General features: G+C 39.9%; 1 protein-coding gene across 2 annotated transcripts in view; it reads right to left on the bottom strand.

Moving 5' to 3' along the window:
• Positions 1 to 20,262: 20,262 nt before the first annotated feature.
• The window catches only part of LOC124291854 (hemicentin-2-like), a 28,126-nt gene continuing 21,379 nt past the window's right edge, over positions 20,263 to 27,009 (bottom strand). The window contains exons 3-8 of one of the 2 annotated variants that reach the window (XM_046728923.1): positions 25,868 to 26,081; positions 25,417 to 25,446; positions 24,881 to 24,922; positions 23,440 to 23,730; positions 23,042 to 23,065; positions 20,263 to 22,769 (exon numbers count right to left, since the gene is read on the bottom strand). In XM_046728923.1, coding sequence (XP_046584879.1) covers positions 22,654 to 22,769; positions 23,042 to 23,065; positions 23,440 to 23,730; positions 24,881 to 24,922; positions 25,417 to 25,446; positions 25,868 to 26,081 — 717 coding nt within the window. In that variant the 3' untranslated portion in view covers positions 20,263 to 22,653. The remainder of the gene's footprint in view (positions 22,770 to 23,041; positions 23,066 to 23,439; positions 23,731 to 24,880; positions 24,923 to 25,416; positions 25,447 to 25,867; positions 26,082 to 27,009) is intronic. The other variant, XM_046728924.1, reaches the window with a different exon arrangement.

A 27,009-nucleotide genomic window follows, 5' to 3' on the forward strand; every position in this document is an offset into this window, starting at 1 on the left:
CGGTCACCCCGTGATCAAGATTGTAATTACAGTTGACGGTAGAGTGCTAGCACCCTAGGGGAGGCTTTAGATAAATATATGGCTCGACTTACTACTTGAATGTCAAGGACGGCGCTACGCCATTACTAATTTCATATTTAATTCATGTCAACAGTTACAAGCAGCATCTTCGATCAAAAGTTAGAATACTTCATCTCTCTATGGACAGAACTTGGATGCATTGACTAGAACCGATTTTTTTTCTATCAACTCACTTTCTTGGTTTACGGCTTTGAAGTCTTCCCAACGACACCTTTGAGGCGTCCACGTCAATTAATTTAATTCGAAAGTTTTCATATTGGTGTGTAATCGATAGCGTCATGTACACTGACATCAGAACCAGAAGTGCTTTGTAATCTGCTAATCTATTCCTAAAGTATTATGAAAGTAGGGAATTTTTTTATATGATGTGTATGAGCTCTTTTCGTCATAAATCTCATACTTCAACACAACCGTGGTTTTAATGGTTTTATTTCTCTTGCAGTTACCGACGTACGTGTAACCGTACCAGTACGGGATGTACAGTGGACCTAGCTGTAGACAGTTCGGGTGTGGAGTTGTAGGGCTGCTTGAATAATGCTGGCACAACGGGTCTTGTTTTGCTTGTGGCCACGTTTTCATTGTTGTGACAGGTAGTTTTACCAACAATTCTGTCAAACGAAAATAACGACCAGCATTTGTACAAGGACACATGATTAATGAGGTATTCCCGAGGTGATTTGAGTTGTAGAAATGACAACAATATCAAACAGATATCGATCTTTTTTCAACCGTTTTATCGGAACCTGAACAAGGTCATTCCTTTGGTCAGACATTGGAAAACATGACCTCGGTGTTTGAAGAACCCGTGCTTGACTTCAGCTGATTGATTCCCTTGTCGATGATGGTGTTAGCCTATGAACAGCTAATGTGCGTCTTCTGATTTAGATGAAGTGCTGGTCTGGCCCGTCCGTCTTCGGAAGCCTCCGGTCATCATCACGACCTCGGGTTTGGAGAGCAAAACGAATATGGACGTAATAGAGGGATTGTTGATGCGAATTTCAGTCTGGACCAGTGGAAGCTTCGTTCATTAACCGCAACAGACAGTGATGTTGCAGACAACAGGTTTTCAGACATGATTTGTGTCACTCATGCGTCATATTTGGAAATGTTCCACATGTTTTCCGTACAATTTTTTGAAAGCTTTGCTAAGCCGTTGAATAATGTAACCTTGATTTAAAAAATGTTGAGGAAGAGTTTTTTTCGATAATCCTTGAAATATGTGTAGAAAGAACGTGCACGTCTGTACCACAGTAGTTACGAAATGTTTGCATCAAAGGCCGGAGCAGCTGGAATGCTAAGCACCAATCTGTTATTGAACATTATCAGATAATCGGAGAAACTCGTTCGTCTATTGATTGTTTGTTGTTGATAAAATGATGATGATGATGATGATGATGATGAAGATGATGATGGTGGTGATCAGTGCTAACTAGAACCCTTTTTATTAGCATGATGATTCATATCCCAGTTGCATGGCTCTTCATGCCCCGCCCGCCAGCATCAACACGTACAAGTAATACTCATATATATTTCATACGAACATGTCATTACACGTTATTTGACAAACTGTCTATATAGAAATATATATTAAGTACCAGCATATTGCAGATTTGAAGCAAATAGGTCTCCACAGACTTTCTCTGTAGCCGTACTTACAGCATGTCTACAATCTGCTGAAGCGGCATGGCTAGACGTGCCAATACCCCCATCTCGTCAAGCTGGACTGTCCCTAGTGAGACTGCTATTATCGAAGAAGTGACTCTCTTTAAGTACCATCATTGCAACAGACCGAAGTAAAATGAACCGAGATATATTTATTCGATACCTTAACCCTTACGTTGCTAGCTGGTTACAAACCCAACTTAGCAGGTCGAGTCGTTCCGGAAAATCTTTCACTAAAAGATACAACAACCAATACCATACCACATGAACTCTCTGCCATAAGCAGAGTCGATTATACGAATCAAACAATTATCATGAGCATGATACCTATCAATAGTGATGACACAAGGAAATGGTGAGTGTATTTTGCCCACCTGGGGCATCTGTCACAAACACATGCAGACTCAAGGCAATGTCAACATAGGGAATATAGATGGACATCAATCTGGGCACTGGTACGTCAAATTTGGGTATGTCCTCATTTAGGAGATAAACGTACTGTGTCTGAAAATTAAATGAATATTGGACCTAATTCATAGTCTCTAAATTTCATTTGAAACCGAAGCGTTGCTTAAGCCTCTGAATAAGAATCTTTTGACACACGTATATCACTTCAAAACAGCATGCTCGAGTGTACCTGACAGTTAGGCTTGCTCGATATGAAGATACAATTAACTTTTGAAAAGCTGAATACATCCCTCTTGTCATAGAGACTTGTGGAGAGTGTCCTGTCAATCAATTATTTATGCATAGATCTAACTATGAAACAGATGAGGCATCACTGGTCTCGTGTATCTGAAGGTTAGGTGGGCAGATCAGCGGAAGGGACTTAGCTGTTTGGTGATAGAGACATCATCGATATACATAAGGCTTCGGTTAAACTTCTTGTCAAAAGTATTTTGTTTTGAAATTGCAAGTTGAACTTCCGAATCCATGTACATGCATATACAGAGAGCATGGCATATGTGTTGTTTGAAGTTTCAGGAGTCCATCCTGCTGTTACATTCCTCACTCTGATTTGTGCTAACAGATACCTTGAGCTGAATCGTCTACTGTGGATATGTTACAGTCAGATTGTGAAATCAGTCATTTCGTGAAATGACTGAGAGGGTCAGCCATTCAACTACCCCGACTGCTCATTCTCTTTCTTCCTGGGTTAACCTTGGCATTCTCGCTGTGTGACTTTATGTGTAGTGCTATTGTTGCAGTGTTGGACAGGCCATTTATACTGATTTTTAGCACGATCTTTCCCATGTATCCGACTAAGACATGTGTTTCGTGTTTCTGAGTGTCAGGGCCACAAAATGCGTCTTGGCGATTTGTTTCGTGAATCACGAACATTGGCAATCGTTATCAAGAACATTTACATCAAATCTGATGGAAACGTCCAAACTATTTATATAGCCAATAGCGAAATGGCTGATCCTCTTAGTCATTTCACGAAATGACTGAAAATTTTAGTCATTTCACGAAATGACTGATTTCCCAATCTGACTGTAACATATATACACCGTGAATAACACAGAGTTTGAGAAACATATCTCCACAAGGACTACTCATGTCAATGGTAGGATGATGCTATATGCGGCCTGTTCCCATGTGTATACAACTCGCTGAACCCAGGAAACAGGCGTAAAGGCAAAACAGGAGGGACAACCATACGGATGACACATGTAAATCAATAAAGATGCCATGGTTTGGTAATAGTGTAAACATGGCACCATTTCTATGTATGTTGATTTGATGTCATCTGCCTTACCTTACTGGTATAAGAGACCATAAAGGTACACTACTGAATCTGGGCGAGACAATCGAGTGATTGACATTACGAACATCGATCTACTCAAATGGGACACGGTGACATGGACCGCACGATCCTGTTCGTTGCCTGTTATGACAGACATGGGTTGCTGAAGACCGAGATCCGCAAAGTCCTAGATATAATATGGGCTAAGAGTGAGTGAGTGAGTTTAGTTTTACGCCGCACTCAGCAATATTCTAGCTATATGGCGGCGGTGTGTAAATAATCGACCAGACAATCCAGTGATCAACAGCATGAGCATCGATCTGCGCAACTGGGAACCGATGACATGTGTCAACCAAGTCAGCGAGCCTGAACACCCGATCCCGTCAGTCACCTCTTACGACAAGCATGGGCTACTGAAGATCAATTCTAACCCGGACCCTCGCTGGTTTTATAGGCTAAGAATCGACAACACATCTGATGTTTGTAATGGCGATAAGTTTGATTGGTGATTAGTATCATCGGAGGAGAGTCAGGGTGTTAGACGGACATTAAAAGCTGAAGGAGTAGCTCCAATCTTCCCTCACAATGGCGGAAGTCTGCACTTTAAGGTTCCAAGGAGGCTCAGTATGTACCACAAACTTCAAACACTATTGTAATTAAACCCAGCATAAATACTTAAACATATCTCCAGTGTGGTATTGGTACTTGTAACACGTGTGTTTTTAGACTTGATAAACGCGATTATCATTACACGACAATCGTTTTTCACCGTTCATGTGTTGGTGGTGTCTCGACGTTAAATGGTGTCCTGTGTTCAGGCTCCATCGTGGGTCAGTGGGTCTTCATGTATCTTGTGCTGCCACTGTGACATCACTGAACCAAGAAATAAAATAGGCCGATGTAACATGACATGAATGTTAAAATTTAATAATATCATTCCATAAATTAGACGTTTTGAATCTCATCAATATAAATAATTGCAGAGCAGTTTCGTTTTAACCTTTAAACACCCGGAGATAATATCGGCTGAATATGGCGACGAATTTCTTGCTCGAAAAGGGTTAAGTGGCTTACGTGTAATTCACTTACACGAAATGAACCTTTGATTGCGAGAATTGGAGACTTGGGCTACATTTAGAAGTCAAAGGATGCAATTTGCTAGATGGGCCGTAACCCGCCCTGTCGTCAGCCGTTTATCTGGCGGTGTTGAGAGTGGTCGGTGTAGAGCCTAGCGTTAGAGGCTCATACCCGTTCTCAGAGGGAACATTTCAACACGATTGTTTTCTTTGCTCAACTTCATTTCGTAATGTCGAGACGTTTTGCATTGATGCCTCGATCAAAAAGCAAGTATCGATTTGCATATTTGTGAGTCGGTTTAGTGTTGAAGTCAGATTTACAGCGGTGGCGCTCAGAATGTGATCAGGAGATGTTGAAGAAGCGGTTTTCACGAACAATTGTTATATTGGCTCGCCTTAGAGCAGGAGCCGGGGACCAACCTCTGGCAACTAACAGGAGCTTGTGTACCTAATAGAATATAGTATCACTAATTCAGTTTTGATTAATATTTCTGAATTTTTTTAAGAAAAAATGTTCCTGAGCTAGTTATAAAAGCACGCAACACAGTTGTCACCGTGTTTTGGTGAACGCATCTGGAATCCATTTATTTTGTTTCACGACCAATTTGAAAGCTATTTTTTGCAGACATAGTTTTGTTCGGATGATTAGATCTCCACGTTTCTGTCCAGTAGAATCAACGAGGGAATGTGCTCCTTCACACTGAATTAGGCAAGCTGCTCTTTCTAGTCCGGTTCTTTATTATACAAAGATGCCTGTGTTAGAACAAATTGAAGTTGAAATAGATTATCTGTGAAACGTGCAGGTTTACAACACGTCCTCCCAAGGTAGTACCAAGTGTTTGATATCGACAAGTCACCGACAATCAGTAGTTACAGGGGATAAGAGTGACAGACCCAGACCTATTTACCGTCCAGAGGGGGCCAGCTCCAACACGCCGATATTACCATGCTACCTTAGGGATTGATCTTCGCTCTCACTATAGCCATTTCTACTGAGGTCAGCAACGCTGTTGTCTTGACCTTCTGCCACTGACCATGCTAGTTAAGATGGCAAAAGATGCTAGTTGTACCACCCCGTCTTGATGTATGAGATACGATACTTTGTTTGGATGGTTGTTTACTGTTGCTGTCATTGACATTTATACCAGGGTAAATCCACACGCACAATCTGAGGCTATTGTAACGTTAATGGGATTCTCTAGATTACGTGTTTCGAAGCAAAATCATTCCACAAAGTTTTCAAGTGTTCAGGTGAGACTCACAGTGAATCCTGCGTGATTCTAATACTTGAAATCGACGGGTTAGTAAATGGCACAGGAGGTGGACATAAACATGACATTCAACATAAAGTCGGGCAGATGTTGGAATTGATGGGAACATACATATATAGAACATAAATAAGAGCCAGCATATTATTGCCAGCAATATTGCGACTGCTGATATCATCGATACATATTTAGGGACATAATATAGGCATTTGTCAAGGCATTATATGGACCTTATTTGCACTCCAAGAAAGGCAGAATTTCGGAATTTTAGAAAAACTGAAGAACTGATAACCACTGCTTAGATGAGTGATAACTAGCGACCATAGATAAGTGATAGCTAGCGTATTTAGATCAGTGATAGCTGGTATCGTAAGGTGACTGTTGGCTAGCATGTTTAGATACACTGTAGGTATTGTGTTAAGATGGGTGATAGCTATCGTGTTAAGATGGGTGATAGCCATCGTGTTAAGTTGGGTGATAGATATCGTGTTAAGATGGGTGATAGCTAGCGCGTTTAGATACGTGATAGCTAGCGTATAGTGAAGCGTGCATTCTGGAGGGATACCTGGCGTATTAAGATGAGTGATATATAGAGTGTTTAGATGATTTGTATCTGAAATGTTTAGATGAGTGATAACTGACGTGTTTAGATGAATGACGGCAAGCGCGTTTGGTTGAGCGAAAGAAATTGTTAAGATAAATGTTGTCTAATAAATTGACTAGTACCTAGTACCCTCTTTATGTCCATATTGTGTCCCCTTCTCGGTATCTAGCTCCTTCTTCACGTCCATAATGTGTGCGCTTCTCGGTGTCTAGCTCCATCTTAACGTCCATATTGTGTCCCCTTCCTGGTTCTCTTGCACCACCTTAACGTCCATATTGTGTCCTATTCTCGGTACCTAGCACAACCTGCCTGTATCTTGTCTCGCGGTGACTTGCATCCAGTATTTCGTCAAGATTCTAACTGCATGCCTGGAACTTATTTCACTCAGCGCTGTTGGTCTTTCTGTGGGGCACATTTTGAGAACATAATTAAGTGAAGAAAGACTACCCCTCGACAGGAAATAACAAGGCACACTCTCGGTTATCAGACATTGAGTCTCTTTAGGGTATTTTTGTAATTATACTTTTCCATGTAAAAGAATGTAAAAACACGTATTATTTGCAAATCATGCCGCCCTCTTTTACTATCCAAAACTTCAAGTTTTTGCAGCTTGTAATTTTGTCTTTCTTCTGAATGATGTATCGGTGTGTTCCCATGTAATTGAGGATCTTGTTTCTGGGCACAATCAATCGTCTTGCAAAACTATCAGCTGGGCACGGAAGGACTCTCATGAGTATCACATTGGCTATTTCCATCAAACCAGCATATTTCTTACAGGATTCTATTTCAAGGATGACAGAAGAATTGTAATCTGGAGTGTTTCTGAGATGCAACTGCTACAGCATTGCATCAGTGTACGCTTTACAAAAAGTGTTTCCTCAAGTGTTACATGGAAATAGTCTCAGATTTGTAAAACGACATACGGAGTCAGATTCAGCAAATATTCCCTTCCAGGGTTTTTGACATCTCTGAATATATACGTCGGCATGCTTCACATAGATGTTTGTGTGGTATGTACAGCCGAGCTCGGGAAACGTCAACACCAACACCATAGTCAGTAAACAGGAGACGCAACAACTGAGACTAGTTGACGACAACTGCAATCCGTTAACATTGAGTTTCGATTCGATCTCAGAGCAGTTGTACATGCATCAGCAGTGTAGCCTAGAGAGAAGGTCCATGATTACTTCGCCTGATAGAATACACATTGCCTTGGGTGGTGGAGGCATTTCAAAGTATCACCGTCGTTAATAGTTCATTGACCTGCTTGAACGTTATGATGTTAACGCATTATTTGGCGCGTGATAACACATCGGGTCGTGAAGGCATTTGGAAACATTTTATTTGCCCTGGTACGCATAATGACAAATTATTTTATTGTTGCCATTAACGTCCATGACATGGCGTGTTAGACGTTTTCGATCTTGGTGTAAATCAAATCATTTTGGAATTGATTTAAACACAAGAGCCACTGTTTCAGTCTCAATTGTGTCTTAGTCCGCCAATGAGGGATTGTACGTAATCTGATATGGAGACATGCGTAGCTATCAATACACGGTATGTATTGCTCTCGTTAAATGTTTAATACTTAATCCCGCCATCAACTCCTCACGGGAATTTCAGGATGGGCGGATTTAAAACCGCAATTCACGTGATTTGTTCTCGTATACACACCAGGACAGCTGCTGCTGGTGACGTACATAGACTACAGGGCGGCAAGGTCAATATGACTCAATCTGCGGATAGCCAAATAAAAACTATACAAATGGTTATTTCCAGTATTCCATTGCGTTACAGAAAGTGGTCCCTCTATCAGGTGTTACGACCTGCGATTGTCCTTGCTGCCTACAAATATATTCATGTATTTATTTCAAAAAAGACGATGAATATTGAATTGAACTATTTCTTATATATACGGTGTTTTATGTGCGCATAGTTAGATAACCCCTGAAAGTTATAAGAATGAAGTTATGAAGTAATGTCGGCTTAGTGTTTATAGTATAGTTAAGGTCTTCACGACCATGTATATTTCTGTCAACGACTGGGGGCGATGGGGTAGCCTAGTGGTTAAAGCGTTCGCTCGTCACGCTGAAGGCCCGGGTTCGATTCCCCATATGGGTACAATGTGTGAAGCCCATTTCTGGTGTCCCCCGCCGTGATATTGCTGGAATATTGCTAAAAGCGGCGTAAAACCATACTCACTCACTCTGTCAACGACTGTTACACCATTTGACATGTGCTTGTCGACTCGGTCCAGTAGCATTGAAATAGATCTCATCTGAATCCACTTAGTAAATGAAGCTCAAGCTGTGCATGCAATATCCAACAAACCAAGCCAATAAAAAAACTGAAAACGATCGATCCATATTTGAATATAGCTGCCATGAGAATATCACTGTAGCCCAGTCCTCACTCGACAATCCAGTGTCGCAGGATTAGAACAGGTTTGATGTACTGATAGATGATTGGTTCAATGTTTTGCTGTTCAAAGAATGTTGATCAAAGTAAAAACATTTGATCACCCCTTTCGTAAAATAACACCTATACATCTTTAACGTCGCATTAAAGGTTCCACGTTGTAATGAGAGATCTGTTTATATGTACTGGTTTTTTCCTGTGCCGCTTTTGATCTAATATTTAATGTATACTGTAATTTATAGGTTAATGCTCCATGTTCCCTTCAAGTGTTGGATACTGTGTGCTGTCACAAAAATCATGGTTTCAAATTCAAAGTTGAAACGTTTTGAAATAAAGATTAAATGAAGATTTCTGCCACGTGTTCCAATTTGATAAACAGCTTAAATTCTTGACACCAACCTCTATACCATTAGTTTTCTATTGTGACCTATTCTCTTCAAACACTAGATGCCTAAATCACCCGTGTCAAGTATTTCAGTAACATGTATCTTGTTCACTATATGTTTCTATTAACAAGTTTGTTCTCATAGTAGCTTTATGTGTGTGTTGAAGGGATGTTATCTGAAAAAGAAAGTCATTGGATTCTTGCCACAAACTATCAGGGACACACAATTAGAAGATTTTAGGTAGACATGATCTGAAGACATTTCCAAATTTGGAACATCATTGAAAGTTATTATTTTCTTTTGCAATTCCGTATGTTGACCCATAAGACCGTTGTCTGTGCATGAACACTTGTCCTGGCGTTGCATGTGTTTTGACGGGTGCCAGCGGTGGGGTATAATACACTCGCGTTTTTGCGAGCACCTGGTGTAATCACTATTTGATAATGATTCAGAAACTCGTGGTTCATCATACGATCGAATGTGCTTTTGAATTTGATTCTTTTCGATTACAGATATATGTCACTTGTTTATAACTCTAGTTTCACAGCTGATCACTCCTGGCTGCCTGAGTTAGTTGTCGGCCGGACACCAAGTGGAACGTCAGTTGGCGAGTACTTGGAGAAACGTGGTTCCCTTGATGCCGATCGAGCTCACATTTCAATATCATCAGACGTGGGTATTTCTCGGAGAAAGGATTAATTACCAATTCCCCAAACAATATGCCGTGTACTGCGGCTGCAAGGCCATTGACATGGGGATAATTCAAGTGCACGCTCCATCGATCACGTGACAAAACAGAACTGTCACTCTTTGTCAAAGCTGATAATATCCACTGTTCCACTTGTCAGATGTATTTAAATGAGCGAAATTACCCACTAGGAATAATAACTCATTTTTTATGATAATAACAATTTGAATAATTAGCAATTTGAGAAGTTTAGGAGCTCCTGTCTGATTCCGACTGGAGGTTGTTCACATATTTTTCACACATCCAAATCGAGCCGAACGAGTTGGATCTCATTCAAATATCTCACATGGAAATTATAGAACTGAAAAATCACTGTTATATTTTCACTGTTACCACAGCACCAAGCGTTGGTCGTGTGATGTGTGCAGTTATTTGTGGAACACTGAGGACTGGACGTATGTTTCTTTAGCATCTTCAACTATCTTTCTTAAATATCAACGACATTTATCCTGATTTTTATCTCATGTTGCTAACATTGGACATGTGACTGTCATGATTATTACACAATTTGATTACTATATATTGTTCGTATTTCTAAATGTCCATCACTACGGAGCCGGCATACCTTCCAACACATACGAATACAAAACCACCTCAGGAAGTTATGATGTCAAGAAATCTTAAAAAACGAAAATCTTGAGTTTTTCAAACGTATCGTAATTTCGGGAGAGACTTTGTGTTTTTTGTTAATTTGATCTATGCCCGAAACAAAGACTTTGATAAATGTGTTACACATTTTTTGTGTGAAGATTGACGTCTCGCAATGAAAATCGATTTTTCTTTCGTTCAACTTGTTTGATGGACTTAACCCGGTGGGAAGGCTTCATGACATCACGATTTACTATAACAATTCAATGTGAAATGGTGTAAAGTGTAAAGTAAAGTATGAGACTAAAAAGGTCTATGCCTTAGGGGCCTTCGTAATAACATTTAGTTCATATGAGAAAGAACAGAGGACAGAGACAGTTGACGCAAAGACACAAGGGACACGAGGCACCACTGGGGTGACACTCACGACCCCTGGTCTCTTGGATACGTCTTGCCCCACCAACGGGACCACCTACACGAGCAGGAAAAGGTCAACAACAGCATGCAAACTGGTGTTACCATTGTCAACTAGGTGCTGTGGAATTGTCCAGAATAAAAAGAAACGAATGACAGCAATTCATTTGTCAGTTCTTTTATTGTGCTGCTATTTGCTATTTGTTAAGATGCCGTCACTTGAAAGTCATACATGGAACCTTTCTTACACTCTGCAGTATTTTGAAGCAGCAACGTTTGCTGTGATGTTACTAGGGCTCAGCATCTCGATTAGTAGAGGCAAGTTATGGTAGAACACTTTGAGTAAAACAAACAATTTAAGAGGATCCACTGAAGTAAGTTATACCCTAAAGTTGACCTTAAAATCAACATAAACATATTTTGGTTTTATAGTCAACATAAACACATTTTGGTTTTATGGTCAGAGGACTATTACAGAGGAAGCATGGGTATCCTTCGATAATTAACCGAGTTAGCATCAACTAGTTCCTCGACAAGTAAAGGTGAACATGTTTACCGACAGAAGCCAACCATTTGGAAGGAATATGACTAATCTTACAATTTGGATGCGAGCTCACCCTTTCCCTGGTTGTGGAGAACTTTTGATCATGTGTCAAACGACCTATTCGAGTTATAGAGATCGCATTTCTTCATCATGTGTCCAACGATGTATAATTTAGTTTACAGAGATCGTGTTTCTTCACCATGTATCCAATAAACTATACATAGAGTCACAGAGATCGTGTTTTTTTCATCATGTGCCCAATGACTTATACATAGAGTTATAGAGATCGCATTTCATCATCATGTGTCCAACGATGTATAATTTAGTTTACAGAGATCGTGTTTCTTCATCATGTGCCAAATGACATATACATAGAGTCACAGAGATTGCGTTTCTTCACCATGTGACCAATGATGTATAATTTATAGTTTACAGAGATCGCGTTTCTTCACCATGTGTCCAATGATGTATAATTTCGTTTACAGAGATCGTGTTTCTTCACCATGTAACCAATGAACTATACATAGAGTTACAAAGATGGTGTTTCTTCACCATGTGTCCAATACTCTATACTTTAGTTTACAGAGATCGTGTTTCTTCACCATGTGTCCAATAATCTATACTTTAGTTTACAGAGATCGTGTTTCTTCACCATGTGTCCAATAATCTATACTTTAGTTTACAGAGATCGTGTTTCTTCACCATGTGTCCAATAATCTATACTTTAGTTTACAGAGATCGTGTTTCTTCACCATGTGTCCAATGATGTATAATTTAGTTTACAGAGATCGTGTTTCTTCACCATGTGTCCAATGATGTATAATTTAGTTTACAGAGATCGTGTTTCTTCACTATGTTTCTTCACCATGTGTTTCTTCAATGATGTATAATTTTAGTTTACAGAGATCGTGTTTCTTCATCATGTGTCCAATGATGTAAACTTTAGTTTACAGAGAGTTTCTTCACCATGTGTCCAAGATGGTGTTTCTGTTTTCACATGTATGTGTCCAATACAAAGATGGTGTTTCTTCACCATGTGTATAATCTATACTTTAGTTTACAGAGATCGCATTTCTTACAGAGATCGCATTTCTTCACCATGTGTCCAATGATGTATAATTTAGTTTACAGAGATCGTGTTTCTTCACCATGTGTCCAATGATGTATAATTTAGTTTACAGAGATCGCATTTCTTCACCATGTGTCCAATGATGTCCAATAATTTAGTTTACAGAGATCCTGTTTCTTCACCCATGTAGTTCAAATGACCACGTGTCCAATAATACATAGAGTTCACAAATGATACAGGTGCATTTCTTCACCATGTGTCCAATAATTTAGTTTTACAGAGATATACCATGTGTCCAATGAGTATAATTTAGTTTACAGAGATCGCATTTCTTCACCATGTGTCCAATGATGTATAATTTAGTTTACAGAGATCGCATTTCTTCACCATGTGTCCAATGATGTATAATTTAGTTTACAGAGATCGCATTTCTTCACCATGTGTCCAATGATGTATAATTTAGTTTACAGAGATCGCATTTCTTCACCATGTGTCCAATGATGTATAATTTAGTTTGTCCATCATAATCTATAATTTAGTTTACAGAGATCGTGTTTTTCTTCACCATGTATAATTTAGTTTAAGAGATCGTATTTCTTCACCATGTGTCCAATGATGTATACTTTAGTTTACAGAGATCGTGTTTCTTCACCATGTGTCCCAATACTTTAGTTTATAGATTTATTTCTTCACCATGTGAGATCGTTTACAGAGATTTCTTCACCATGTAGTCCAATGAGTTACAAAGATGGTGTTTCTTCACCATGTGTCCAATAATCTATACTTTAGTATACAGAGATCGCATTTCTTCACCATGTGTCCAATGATGTATAATTTAGTTTACAGAGATCGCATTTCTTCACCATGTGTCCAATGATGTATAATTTAGTTTACAGAGATCCATTTCTTCACCAATGATGTATAATTTAGTTTACAAAGATCGCATTTCTTCACCATGTGTCCAATGATGTATAATTTAGTTTACAGAGATCGCATTTCTTCACCATGTGTCCAATGATGTATAATTTAGTTTACAGAGATCGCATTTCTTCACCATGTGTCCAATGATGTATAATTTAGTTTACAGAGATCGCATTTCTTCACCATGTGTCCAATGATGTATAATTTAGTTTACAGAGATCGCATTTCTTCTACATGTGTCCAATAATCTATACTTTAGTTTACAGAGATCGCTTTTCTTCATCATGTGTCCAATAATCTATACTTTAGTTTACAGAGATCGTGTTTCTTCACCATGTGTCCAATGATGTATAATTGCGTTTACAGAGATCCTGTTTCTTCACTATGTAACCAATGAACTATACATAGAGTTACAAAGATGGTGTTTCTTCACCATGTGTCCAATAATCTATACTTTAGTTTACAGAGATCGTGTTTCTTCACCATGTGTCCAATAACCTATACATAGAGTTACAGAGATCGGGTTGCTTTATCGTGTGTTCAGTGATCTATAGTAGAATAATAGAGTAGTACATGTATACTGTATATTTTCAACTACGCACACGGTTCGTTTGCTTATCGTGATTTGTTTTGCCTTCGTAGCAATTTTCAAAGGCGCACTAAGGAAATAGTATCTACATGCATACAGGTTGAATGTGGTGGATGCCTGTGTATGATGTGTACAGCCATGTGCCATGTCGTTAATGACCTCAACTTGGCTAATGAGTAATGTAGTGCTTGACGTGTGTTCTACATATGACGAAATGTAACGTTAATGTCTTGATTGTACGTGGAGACTCGATTGTCAGTTGGCATAAGGCAAGATACACCGTATTCCCGTGAGAGTTTTAATCAACATTATAAATTATTGTTTCAACGTGAACTTGTAACAGCCAGACCCATATGAAAAGTCTTTTATTCTGTCCAAACAACAAACCACTATGAAGCATTACCTCCTATCATACCATAGCCAGCACTACTTCAAATTCCACCTTTTATCACACCATGGCCAAATTCTTATCAAACACAACCTCCTTTAATGCCACAGTCGACTATGTTTACTGCAAACTATAGCTGACATTAGATACATTAGAAATGATAAAAAAAAACACATAAAGGGCATCCCAGAATGTTCTTTAACATCCGGAGGTATTCGAAAGTTTATATCTTGTGCGTTGATTTCTATATACTGACGTACGTATATGTATAACTGGTTGATTTAAGGACCGGATCGTCCAACTCCTAGATGTACAAAAACCACAAACCCTCCACAATTATTAAGATATTTCTGCGAGCAAACACATGAGATCACATGCACTCTCTGTACGTTACACAACTTTGATACACTGCGCTGGGCTATCTATTCTTGTATCTTGCCATACTCCATCTTTGTTAAATGTCTTCTTACATTGAAACAATTCCGTCTATTTTGGTCGACATGGTGACTCATGCACATGTACGGGTGATGTTCCTTTCAGTTCAACATTGAAAAGTTCATTTTAGTCAGAACTATTTATGTTTGAACACGGTATAAGAATTTATACCGAAATGTCGCTATTGTGCAAAATAGAGAAGTTGATCATCCACAAAGTTTTGTCATCTCTATACCACCAACTTCTAGAATGCCACTAAAAAAAACCCCAAAAATCATTTTGGTCAAAACTATTCATATTGTAACATATCGATGAACAAAACTCTAACACTGCATATGTTAACCACTTTTCGAGACTTCTATGTTGTAATCACTGTACTAGATGATGTTGGATATCGGCAGGGCGATCATGAATTCTGTTCTGTTTTGTTGAAATTGTAACCAGTGCATGGTCTCTTGACCTGTATTGTAGGGAGGATGCACTGTGTGGGGAAGATGCACTGTGTGGGGAGGATGCACTGTGTAGGGAGGATGCACTGTGTGATTCGTCTGAAGACGACGACGGTAACTAAACGTACTCTCGCTCATCACCTGTAAACCCAACGGATTATCCGTAACGAGGTTATATCATCACTTCTTTTGATTCGATTTTAATAAAATATTTCTGCTACGTATGTAGGGTATTTAGTTCATTTGCTTTTACAGAAACAAACATAATCGTCAAGGCTAACATGCCTTGTCCTGCTTTAAATCTAAATTAAAGATAAGAAGGTTATATTCATTACTTTCGGCAGTGTTATGCGACTAAACGGAGACAATGTTTCGTTAGCATCTGCGTACACTACCAACCGTGAATATGATATTGTTGAACGGCACGCACGGCTAATGTACCTGTAAGTGTGCGGGGGTATTTTTCTGTAACGCCGTACTTAACAATACCCCACCAATATGACAGTGATCTTATAGATTCTGAATTAGACAAGCGAGTGATTGGTACAATGAGCAACGACCCAGGACGTCCGGGTAGGATGATCCGCTATCAACCACTTCACTCAACACCAGCTGCCACAGACATGTGTTTATAGTATATGTTAATGATATTGCCAATGAACTAGATTGTGCTGCACGCTTGTTCGCAGATGATACATCAATGGCATTTTCATCTATCAATCACAGGCTTATGCAAGAGACACTCAATAGGAACCTACAATATTTATCGTGCTGGGCAAAACTTTGGCTTGTGACATACAATCCTAACAAAACAGAAGCTGTAATCGTAATTCTTTTCAGTCTTAAGAATAATAATACAATTCTAAATTTAGAGTGTGTACGTTTGGAAAAATCTCTTAAACATCTTTGAGTAACTTCTTCTTCTGATTGTAAATGGAACACCCATATTGATAACATTGTAAGAACAACGTCCTTGACAGTTTCATCAATGAGAAAATTAAAGTTCATGTTAAACAGAGACACTCTAAATAAGATTTATATTGTATTTATAAGACCACATCTTGAATATGCTTGTGAATTGTGGGATGGCTGTTCGGAAGATTTAACCGATAAAATTGAAAAAGTTCAGCTTGAAGCAGCCAGGATAGTTACCGGTTTACCAAAAAATGCTACTAGAGATACTCTAATGTATGAAACAGGTTGGCAATTGTCAATAGAAAGAAGAAGATGTCGTAACTGTCTTTATTCTATAACATCTACAACAAACATGCTCCATCCTACCTTTGTGATCTTATGCCTCAAACTGTTGAATCTAGGACAAATTATAATCTTAGAAACATTCGTGATCTTTCCCTGTCCTATTCCCGCACAAATCTCTATAATCATTTTCTCCATCATCTTTACAACTTTAGAATAATATCCCTTTATATGTTAAAGACTCAGTTTCCCTTAACAGTTTTAAATCGAAAAGCACCAGGATATTTCTCATTTGGTAATAGAAAACTCGATGTAATCCATACCCAGCTAAGATATTATACAAATAGTAGATGTAACGGTGATCTATATAGGATTGGTCTTATAGAGAACCCCGAATGTAATTGTAAATTTACCTGTGAAAATTGTCATCATTATTTTATGGAATGTTCTTTGTATTCTAATATCAGACAGGAAATGATTCAAAATATTAGCAGAATTTGTAACATTAGAGCACTAATAAACCTAGATTTATTATTAAATGGCAGTGCAGATCTTCCGTACAGTGACAATATTCAATTTTTCAAAAAATATATATCAAACTACAAAAGGTTCAGTAATTGGATATAATGTTTATAATCTAAATAATTCATGTATTCATTGTATTGTATATATCCTTTTGTATATATCTTTCTATCCCTGTACATAGAGCCCGGGTTAGATTCCCCACCTGGGTAAAATTTGTGAAGCCCATTTCTGGTGTCCCCCTCCGTGATATTGCTGGAATATTGCTAAAAACGACGTAAAACCATACTTAGTCAGTCTGTCGGTTTGTGATCACACACACGTCAGAATCCTTGTGTGTCTATGTTCGAGCAATGTCATTTGTATACACAAACATACATGTTACAAGTACAATATTGTATTGTTTCCGTGTCCACAACTCCTCACCTACACCCTCGCTGCACCTACCAGGGGACCGCCTCCGTGGTGTAGTGGTTAGAGCGTCCGCCCGGAGAGCGGAAGGTCGCGGGTTCGATCCCCGACCGCGTCATACCAAAAAGACGTTAAAATATGGTACTTGTTGGTCCCTGGCTGGCGCTCGGCATTAATGGGTACAACAAGGACTGGTCGGCTCGGAGTCAGTATAATGTGTCTGAGTGGGGTATTCATGCTTCACTGCGGCATGGTACCTCAGTGGGCTAGCACTATAAAACCAGCTTAAGTCTGGGCTAGTACAAGCAGCCGCACATACACATACACATGCATGCACGTCGTCATATGAGCGAAATATTCTCAAGCACGACGTAAAACCCAATTTCACCTCACCTCACCTACCAGGGCTCCATCTAGGTTGTGTTTGTAATGTCTTGGTGATATAAACTATTCTTCCAAAGGGTAATACCAATTTGGTAAAATGATACCATCGTAATGAAACATATGATTTACTTCTTCCAAATTCTGTTTGTGTTCTAAATGCTATCGCCGAACTGCAGTTACCTAAGCCAGAACATAATGAAACTGATTTGAGGTCGACATCAGTAACCATGGTGGCACATTACCTTGGGGCGGGTATTTCGCCAACTCTACGACACATGTCAATCACATTTAGCAAACACTGCGATCCCCGCATGTTGCGATGAGACATGTGTGCAATACATTCAGGAATTGCCACCACTTTTATGTTGAATAATTCACAGAAACAACAGTTCTCTGTACAGATCCTGCAATTCCAGTTGTATCATAATGGCCGAAAAACCTTTGAGCACTCCTTGTAATGACCACTTGGTATTCATCGGCATCAACGTCAGGCATATTTCATGATCCCTGCCAAGTGGCTGACACGGTTAACCGTGTGTTCTGGGGAGTATCAACATCACACATTATGTGTGAAACAAATGTTTACATACTGATACCCAACATTAAAGTTTCTCCGCAACCACCTGGAGTGTAGGGCGAAATGGATGAGAGGGTGACAGGGTTGTCACAGCTGAGTCTGCTTAACGTTGCATACGGTGAATAATGGCTTCCAACTCCATGCATGGAATGATGACATAGGAATCCCCATACAAGCGGTTAGTTTAGGTTTAAAGCAGTTTTGAACATTTTGTAAATACATCAATGCATGAAAACTGGAGTTGGCCAGAGAAGAAATGAATGGTAAAGCTAGGTATTCGCAACCCAACACTTACATGTACTACTGGGAGGGAAACCGACAAGGAAGAAGGACATGGCTCGGACAGACAGTGGGCATCAAGAACCCCAGACCACGGATAGTGACCGTTGGCTTCATCGACGTCACTTATCCACTTCGATATGTAGTCGCAGTTGCGTGACAAAAACATGTTGGCTACTGGATCGAAAAGATCGAGATGATCTTTATTAAGGTAACAGGTGCGTGTGTCAGTCCATGCTCGGCCTTGAAAATCAGTGTAAGAGTCTTAAACTAAGTTCAAAAATTCATGGACAGCCAGTGAAGTACCCTGGTTTATATTGGTGTTGTCTACTGTATAGACATATGTTAACTAGTGCCGTTTGTAAACCACACCGACACAATTCACGCATCATAAACATTGTTCCTTCCAGGAACGAAGGTACCTAGCTGACTATCACCCTATTCTGCAAAACACCATTATGTATGATCCTATTTTCATTATCCATATACACTGTTCTATTCCAATTTAAAGCTACAGGCCTCATTGGATGTATTTAGGCAATACACTGCAGACATGTATCATTACTATTCTCACAGCCTCGGTTGCGACTCGGTGACAGTTGTAACAAATGATTGAAGACGCACACCTCGACCTTGCAGAACCCCTTTAGAAACGGGCCACGTATCTTGTGTCTGTAGACATCTCTTAGTCTATGCATCAAGATCACATATTCCCGGCGGGTGAATTAGTTTTACAGACATCGAAAGCATGTGCTGAACACATACTGCTTAATTCCGATCCAATTGTCATCAAATAAGCTTGCTTCCCATGCAAATGCTCGAGCGTGCTGCTGTAGAAGTGTACCTTACCGGACGTCGCGTGTGGCATGGCGGTAATGGCTTGAGTAATGATAGATTTTCAAGAAGTGACTGTATTCAATAGCAAAGTTGCTCTCATGGGTATGCAACCGAGTAAATATACATTAAAAACTATAACAGCATTAGGCACAGGAGGGTACTATAGGTATCGGTTTTGCAAAGATCGTCAGGAGGTTAGTTAGTTCAGAATGTAAATGGCATTGCGTCTGCACCACGAGACTATGATTTGTATAACTTGCAGTTCTTTATTCAAATAAGACAACTGACGTTTATATATCCAGACCGGAACTACTGCTGACCAAAGGTCACCACAGATGCCCGGGATGGACATTCATCAACATTGTCATCAGATGCACAATATAAAGAGTTCCTGAATAATTCCATTGTATGTAATATTAACCGATTACGGCAAGGGGCTTAGCATTATCAAGCCTCAACATTGTCAACGTCATGTGACCGTGGTTAACTACTTCAGTGACAATGTGGCACTTCCAGATCGGCGTGTGACGTGTACACTGCGCTGTAGATTGTATATATGCAGAGACATACAGCTGAATAAACAGAGGCACGTTGCTGCCTCGCATGAAGGCATTAACACACACACGCTGGATAAAAACAGAAACAACAATGACATACAAAACAACATCTGTCCATTTCATGTTTTATTTTCAGTTTATGACGACTCAAGTTTTGATGAGGATATTTTGTTTCTATCAGCAGCATCTGTGACAACAGAGAGGGTGAATGCCACAATGCATACTTCTTGAGCATTGAGTGGACTACTGTTTCAGCTGCATGTTTACAAGTTAGAGTATTGTTAGAGTCCATCTACATCCAGTACTCAAATGTGACGAGATTCCAGAATCACGCTCACAGGCAAGTAATAAACAAAGGCATTGTTTGACTTTTAAAACTTTAACGACACATTATTCGAGATATTTATGATATAAAAGAAAACCATTCGATCACCTTGAGCGAATCATACATTTAATGTGAAATCCTAGATTTAAGGGGAATATTCTAACAAAAGAGAAACAGGATTCAAGCACAGTATTATTAAGTTGTCAATGTCAGTGGCTATAACTGTATCGGAACATACGAACCATCCAACGAATACAGTATGTAGCATAATGTAGCATTAATGTCATATACCAAAGCCGATACCTGTGACATTTCAACATTTTTTTCTGACAGCGAACGCGCCATTGTTTCATTGCTGTTTTCTGCATCTGCAACACCGTCAGCTCTCGCAGCCACATCACACACCACATCAGTCTGTTATTGGCGGCCGATTGTAAGATATAAGGAAATGGGACACCGTCGGGAAGTGTTGTTCATATCTGGATGGTCATGTTTGAATTTTTTCAAGAGACGCATCAATAATAAATATCACGATATATAATACATCCTCGACAACTGATGCACCGACAGCACCGGATATACCACTGGTCAGAAAATTGATAAAGTCGACTGTACCTTTTGTAAGCCTCACTGTGCCCATTGTCATTATGATTACTGACCATAGGTCACACAGACAAGTCCGTAGTTTGATATACACAGATTTGTCTACGTTGTAATACTGTGGTATTTTATCGGCGTCATGACAAAAATACAAAAAATGAAAAATGAAAGGAAATGTAATGACTCAAAGACAGACACAAGGTATATGACAGTTCAACCACTAGTAGGTCTATATACACAAATATGCACTTTGTCTTTGGCAGAAAAACTCCAAATGGCGTCGACAGCAACGTTGTTGTCACAGTGTAAGAATATTCGACATCTGTTATCTCGAAATGTCTGTGTTTGTTTCTGTTGTAAGCAACTGTTTCTGGAACTATCCTAACAAACGTTTTTGTAGGCCCCTTGACATGCTTTGTAAATAACAAAAAATAGGATTGATATGTCTCACGTGTTAGTCAGCATATGGGCAGAAATAGGAAAGAGAAACGTAATTTGTCTGTCTACAGTATATTTCAAATTTGTGTTTGACCTTGACCCCATAATGACAGATTGTGATGCAGCGTAACAGCGGCTTTACGGGGTGATGTGTGCGTGTCAGATTTCTATATTTCTGATTTGGTTATTCACCTTCGCAGCGGCACTGTTTATGACTAGACTAGAGGTCGTGATTTAGCTATTGGAAGCTCTATATGCTATAAATACATCGGGTACTCCATGAAGGAGTCTGCGAGGTGACCTCCATGTGTTTGATATGGACATGTTTTGTAGCTTAGCTACACCACGACTGTGTACAGTCATCATGTCTAACATTTAAGTCTTGGTGCGTGAGGACCACCACGAAAACACTGAGACTTCCACTGTCTGAAATATTGCCGTCTCGGTCATAAGTCGAAGTCATGACATTTCGACGGCAAACATAAGTTCTCAACAGATGGCCGAATATAATATAATTTGAACGCTTGTTCTTGACGTCCTGGTTGACAATCAGCGTCGGGCTGCAATCCTTCTGTCTAAGATAATGCCAAGTTTCATGTCGAAACCATCACAAAATTTGTCTGGTAGATGGCAAACGTAAATATGTGTACACTGACAAAAACCTCTCTGTTGTATTTCAAATATTGGCTTCATGTCAGTCGCATGTCTTGTAATATAGAGATGGCGGCACACTGATCTGATGCAGGACACACTGATCTGATGGCGGCACACTGATCTGATGCGGGACACGTTTTGATCAATAACTGTACAGTGATAAACAGGAAGGCACAGTGTTCATGTTTCATGTTCAATATTGGAAGTTCTACATATTCACAACGACGACGACAGCCAACCACGTCTCATGTCCTGGCAGTCAACGTCTCATGAACATGGCGTGTTAATCTTCCATGACGTCACAGACCGGTCACTTCAGGCACTGCTGATGACGAGAGAAACTATCGAGCGTGTGAACAGTTTTCACGGAGTATATCACTGTATTATACATCCAGTTGTTTTGTAGCGCAAGTTTCACAAGACTGTGAAACCATCTTCGGCACAAGTTCCACCAACGACGTCTCTAGTGCAGCTTATTGTCGGTATCACGTTACTGTCGTCCACAGCGTTAGCAAGTAGACCAGAGTAATCAAATCACCACACATAACCGGAGCTGTCGAATCTCCCGTAGATCCAATCCAATTGTATTTATCTGATTTGTCTGCAACGGAAATGACAGTAGTTGAATCAATCAACACAATAGATTGAAGGCAACGATAGGTGTACCATATGGTTTAACAGCCATCACTAGTGGGGCTATCTTCAGGTTGTAATAGCAGCACGCAAAGTTAAGTAATTAATGACGACATTCTTCTGTAAGTCAGTCACAATACTCACATTCCCATCCTTACATGGCATTTACAAGGTGATGCAAAGAACCACATTGAAAATTAAAACTTTCATTGCTAAAGAGCTTTTAACGTCAATACTCACGTCTTTTGACGTTGTTTGTATACGCTGAAAGAAGAAAAAAGCAACACTGCTTAGTGAAATATATATAATGATCAAGTAACAAAACACCACATAACAGGGGGCTTGGAATTGAAAAGTGCATTTAATAAAGAGTAAAGTAAATGGCACACTTGACATTTAATATTATCCACCATTTGAAATTCAAACTTGCATTATTTTCATCTAGGAAGTTGTGTGCGTTGTTATGGCGTATGTTTAGAAATAAATCTAAGGTGCGTTTTCACCTTTGTGTTGCCTTGTTTACTGACAGTAGAATATGTTATGGAAGAAAATGTAGACTGGCTATCCTTTGTCATTGACCTTAAGATACACGTATTACTTTCAAATGCCCGCCAAGTACACGACAATAGGTATATTACCATTCAAGACATTGACCCTTAAACTCGTGATCTGTAGCCCAGAGGTTCGGCATATGTAGACACCGGCATCATTCATGTCGGCGTTCTTGATCTCAAGAATGCTCACAATTGTCTTTGTTGTCAAGGAAACGCGTTTTTGAATAAATATTCCGTTTCCATAATTTGTGGAAAGTTTATCCCCGTTTTTGAACCAGTCCAGGTCATCGGGGGGATGCTCTTCGCCTGTGGCGTTGCATGTGAGGTTTATCTTCTGGCCTTTCTCCACGTACTTGTCCCCGCTGATGCGGATGTCTGAAAAACCCGGTATCATGAATATGCAGAATACCAAAGACAACCGTTTATGAATGCAATAAGTGTCATGGCCTAAGTATATAATGGTCAGTCTCCTTGGACCTCGTTCAGCCAAGCGACCGCAACCATGCTTCTTATGAAGGTACCTGATGCTCGTTGGTTTCCTGATCACCACAGAGGTTCGCAAGTAATGCATTTGAAAGCCAGGCTGATGTAAAGGTACAGTGTATATCTGACAGAACTTAGCTCGTGTAACACTGTACACAACAACAGTATGAAGGGATACAACATGACAGACACTGATACTACATGACAGACACTGATACTACAGGACAGACACTGATACTACATGACAGAGACTGATACTACATGATAGAGACTGATACTACAGGACAGAGACTGATACTACAGGACATATAGCCCTAGATCTGGGTCGCTAACGTCGCTACGCTAAAGAGGATTACTTCGTCTCACGAACACGCTATCAACGGAAAGGGTATGCGTATTCATGCAGAGATGGTAATCGATGGAGGAAAGGTTCAGTATATAGTACTAGCCATGCAAATACTACTGGACACCACGTGGGACAGAAGATATACGGGAGTCACTGAAGAGAAAAGAACCAAGGTTGCCAGTGCTATAGAGTCATGGTGGGGAAGAACGAGTGGAGGAACGTGAGCACATTCGTGTTTGGTACAACTGTAAAAGAGTTGATCTAACTGCCATATATCCTCCAAGTTAACACTTGAGAGTACGTGAGTCGTAGTGACTGGTCACGTACCGTGAAACCATATACATTCAAGGTGACAGTAACATAGCGGCTGAGAGCAGAGGAGGAACGTTATGCGGTCTTTTAGGAAAACGATTAAATGAACTATTCTCTTTCAGAATTCATATTTGCTGGTAAGAATGTGATTGGTACAGTAGTTTCTATAACGTTCTACGTCGTATACAAGCAGATGATCCAACACGGATCACGCATGTACGAATGTGACAACACAGAGAAACACAGAGACGGAGACCATGCCCTCTAGAGGCCATGCGTAATGGCATGCATTAGATAATACCACTGTGGGGATCCATGCGATGGGAGCTACTCAGTAACATAGCCAGAGATACTCCACTACTGTTTAACATGGGAGAGAGTTACCGTAAATAACACCACTTGTGTTTCGGTGTTTTCTTGCTTCATCTGAAATCAGCGTCAAATTACTGGTGGTCATCTTGCTAAACAACATTCTTGATTCTTGACACATGAATCCATAACTTATGCGATAGCTTTCATTGGAGGACGCGTGTCCTGTCTCCCATAGTCTCCTGTCGTTATTCTCAATATCTCTGATTACATACTGATGGAACCAAAGAGAACTCTCAATGTATTGGCCTACTATTTGTTACTGCAGTGTTACAATATTGCTTGTTTAACATAAATCCCTAGGTGACAACTTAGTGGCATTGTGTTCACTACAGTTTAAAACAAGCGCAGGCAGATATGGCCAAAGACACGATCCCGACATAAGCGTACGTACCTTTAGTTTTTGTCATTAGTATATATCTTATTAACTCCCATGTATACCTTTCTGAGGCTATTCCACTGGTATTAAAACAGTGTTTAGATAAATGCTTATTAGTATAACTAAAATACGAAATATTGGCAATACAGTACACTGTTAAATGCTGTCTTACCAGGATTTCCGCTGTGTGGGTTCTCCGACACTGAAAGATAATGTTCCGAGGTAAACTTTATGTCGAAATCTATGAAAGTGTTCATGTTATTGGTTTACGTAAGCAGTAGTCCTCGATAATAGACACTGAAAATGTTAACTACCAATGAAATTATCTTAGTAACGGCCATCTGATGCTTAAGGAAAGTGGTCCCTAGTTTTATTTACATCTGATTGATATTATTTACAATTGTACAAGGCACGGCGATAAAGTAGAGCATACATGTTTCCACATTATATTTAAGTTATAAACGCCTTTGTCTTTGGAATTTATCATCGTATGAGGCAAATAAGTGGAATTAAGTGTAAATGTTTTGATGGTTACAGAAATGGCATGTCCCTGATGAACCAGATTGCCTGATGTAGACGGGACGGTTAACGTAGAGATAGAGACGTCGCTGTAGCTGACTGACCTTCCACTGTGAGGTAGACATGATGACGGAGATGGCGGGCCTGGGAGCTCACCTGGCACTCATACATGCCCTCATCATCAACACGCACACGTTTTATCAACAGATTCCAGTTCTGATGAAGCGGTGTGTGCTCTATCATGACCCGCTTGTCGTCCACAAATGTCCGCTTACCAATCGTCAGCGGGTTGGATTCCGAGCCTCGTCGCCAAATCACCTGCAATTGAAAACGGAAAAATGGGATTCAGTTCATCGATTTATGACCTACACAACCTTAATGGGGAGACTCAGTAAAGTTCTTGAAAGGCATTTCGAAGTTGAACGACCATGAATATACGACGCGTTTTATGAATCACAACTTGCATTGTTGACTGTCGGATGACCGTAGAATTTGTAAAATGATTAGCCAGAGAGTCCTAGTGTCCATCACGTCATTTACTATGAATAATCAAACTCATTAATATTGCGAGAATCCGCAGGTATTCTCGGGACAATCGCGTATTCGACGAGATATACTCCTGGTCAAACGTCCAATGTCAACGAGGTTATTTCGATCCCATTCTTCCTGAAGGGCAGCGCCAAGTTCGAAGGGAGTGGTTGGGGTGTAGACAGTGACATGTATGCCGTCCAAGGATACCCCAGACATGTTTGATGGGTGACAAGCTTGGACTAAGTGCTGGTCATGGTAAGTTGGACATGTTCTCCTGTTGGAAGTACTGAGCAACAATACGAGCCCTGTGTGCCCTTACGTTGTCATCCTGAAACACAAAAGGGACGCGCGCAATGGCACCATGCGTGCCTCCAGAATATTGTCTCGGTAGAACTGTCTGGTGACACGTCCTTGAATGACAAGTAAAGGTGTTCTGCCTGTCACATTAATTCCACCCCACACCGCTTCGGAGACAAGACCAGCGTTCTCTCCACGTTAACGGCATGAAAACGCTCATTCCATCCACGCCACAGTCTATCGCGCATGTCAAGGACGTTAATCGTTCTCTAATCGATATACAATCATACAACTTGTATCCAAAATAATACCACCCCAAACTGGATTTTCCCTACTTTCTTAAGGGTATATTAATGTATACATGTCTCCCCACCGAACAAAAGGTCATTGTGTGTTTTAAATATTTTATACTTATACG

The sequence above is a fragment of the Haliotis rubra genome, unplaced genomic scaffold (assembly GCF_003918875.1).
Source record: "Haliotis rubra isolate DU_JTF1 unplaced genomic scaffold, ASM391887v1 Scf50, whole genome shotgun sequence".
Taxonomy (NCBI): Eukaryota; Metazoa; Mollusca; class Gastropoda; order Lepetellida; family Haliotidae; genus Haliotis; species Haliotis rubra.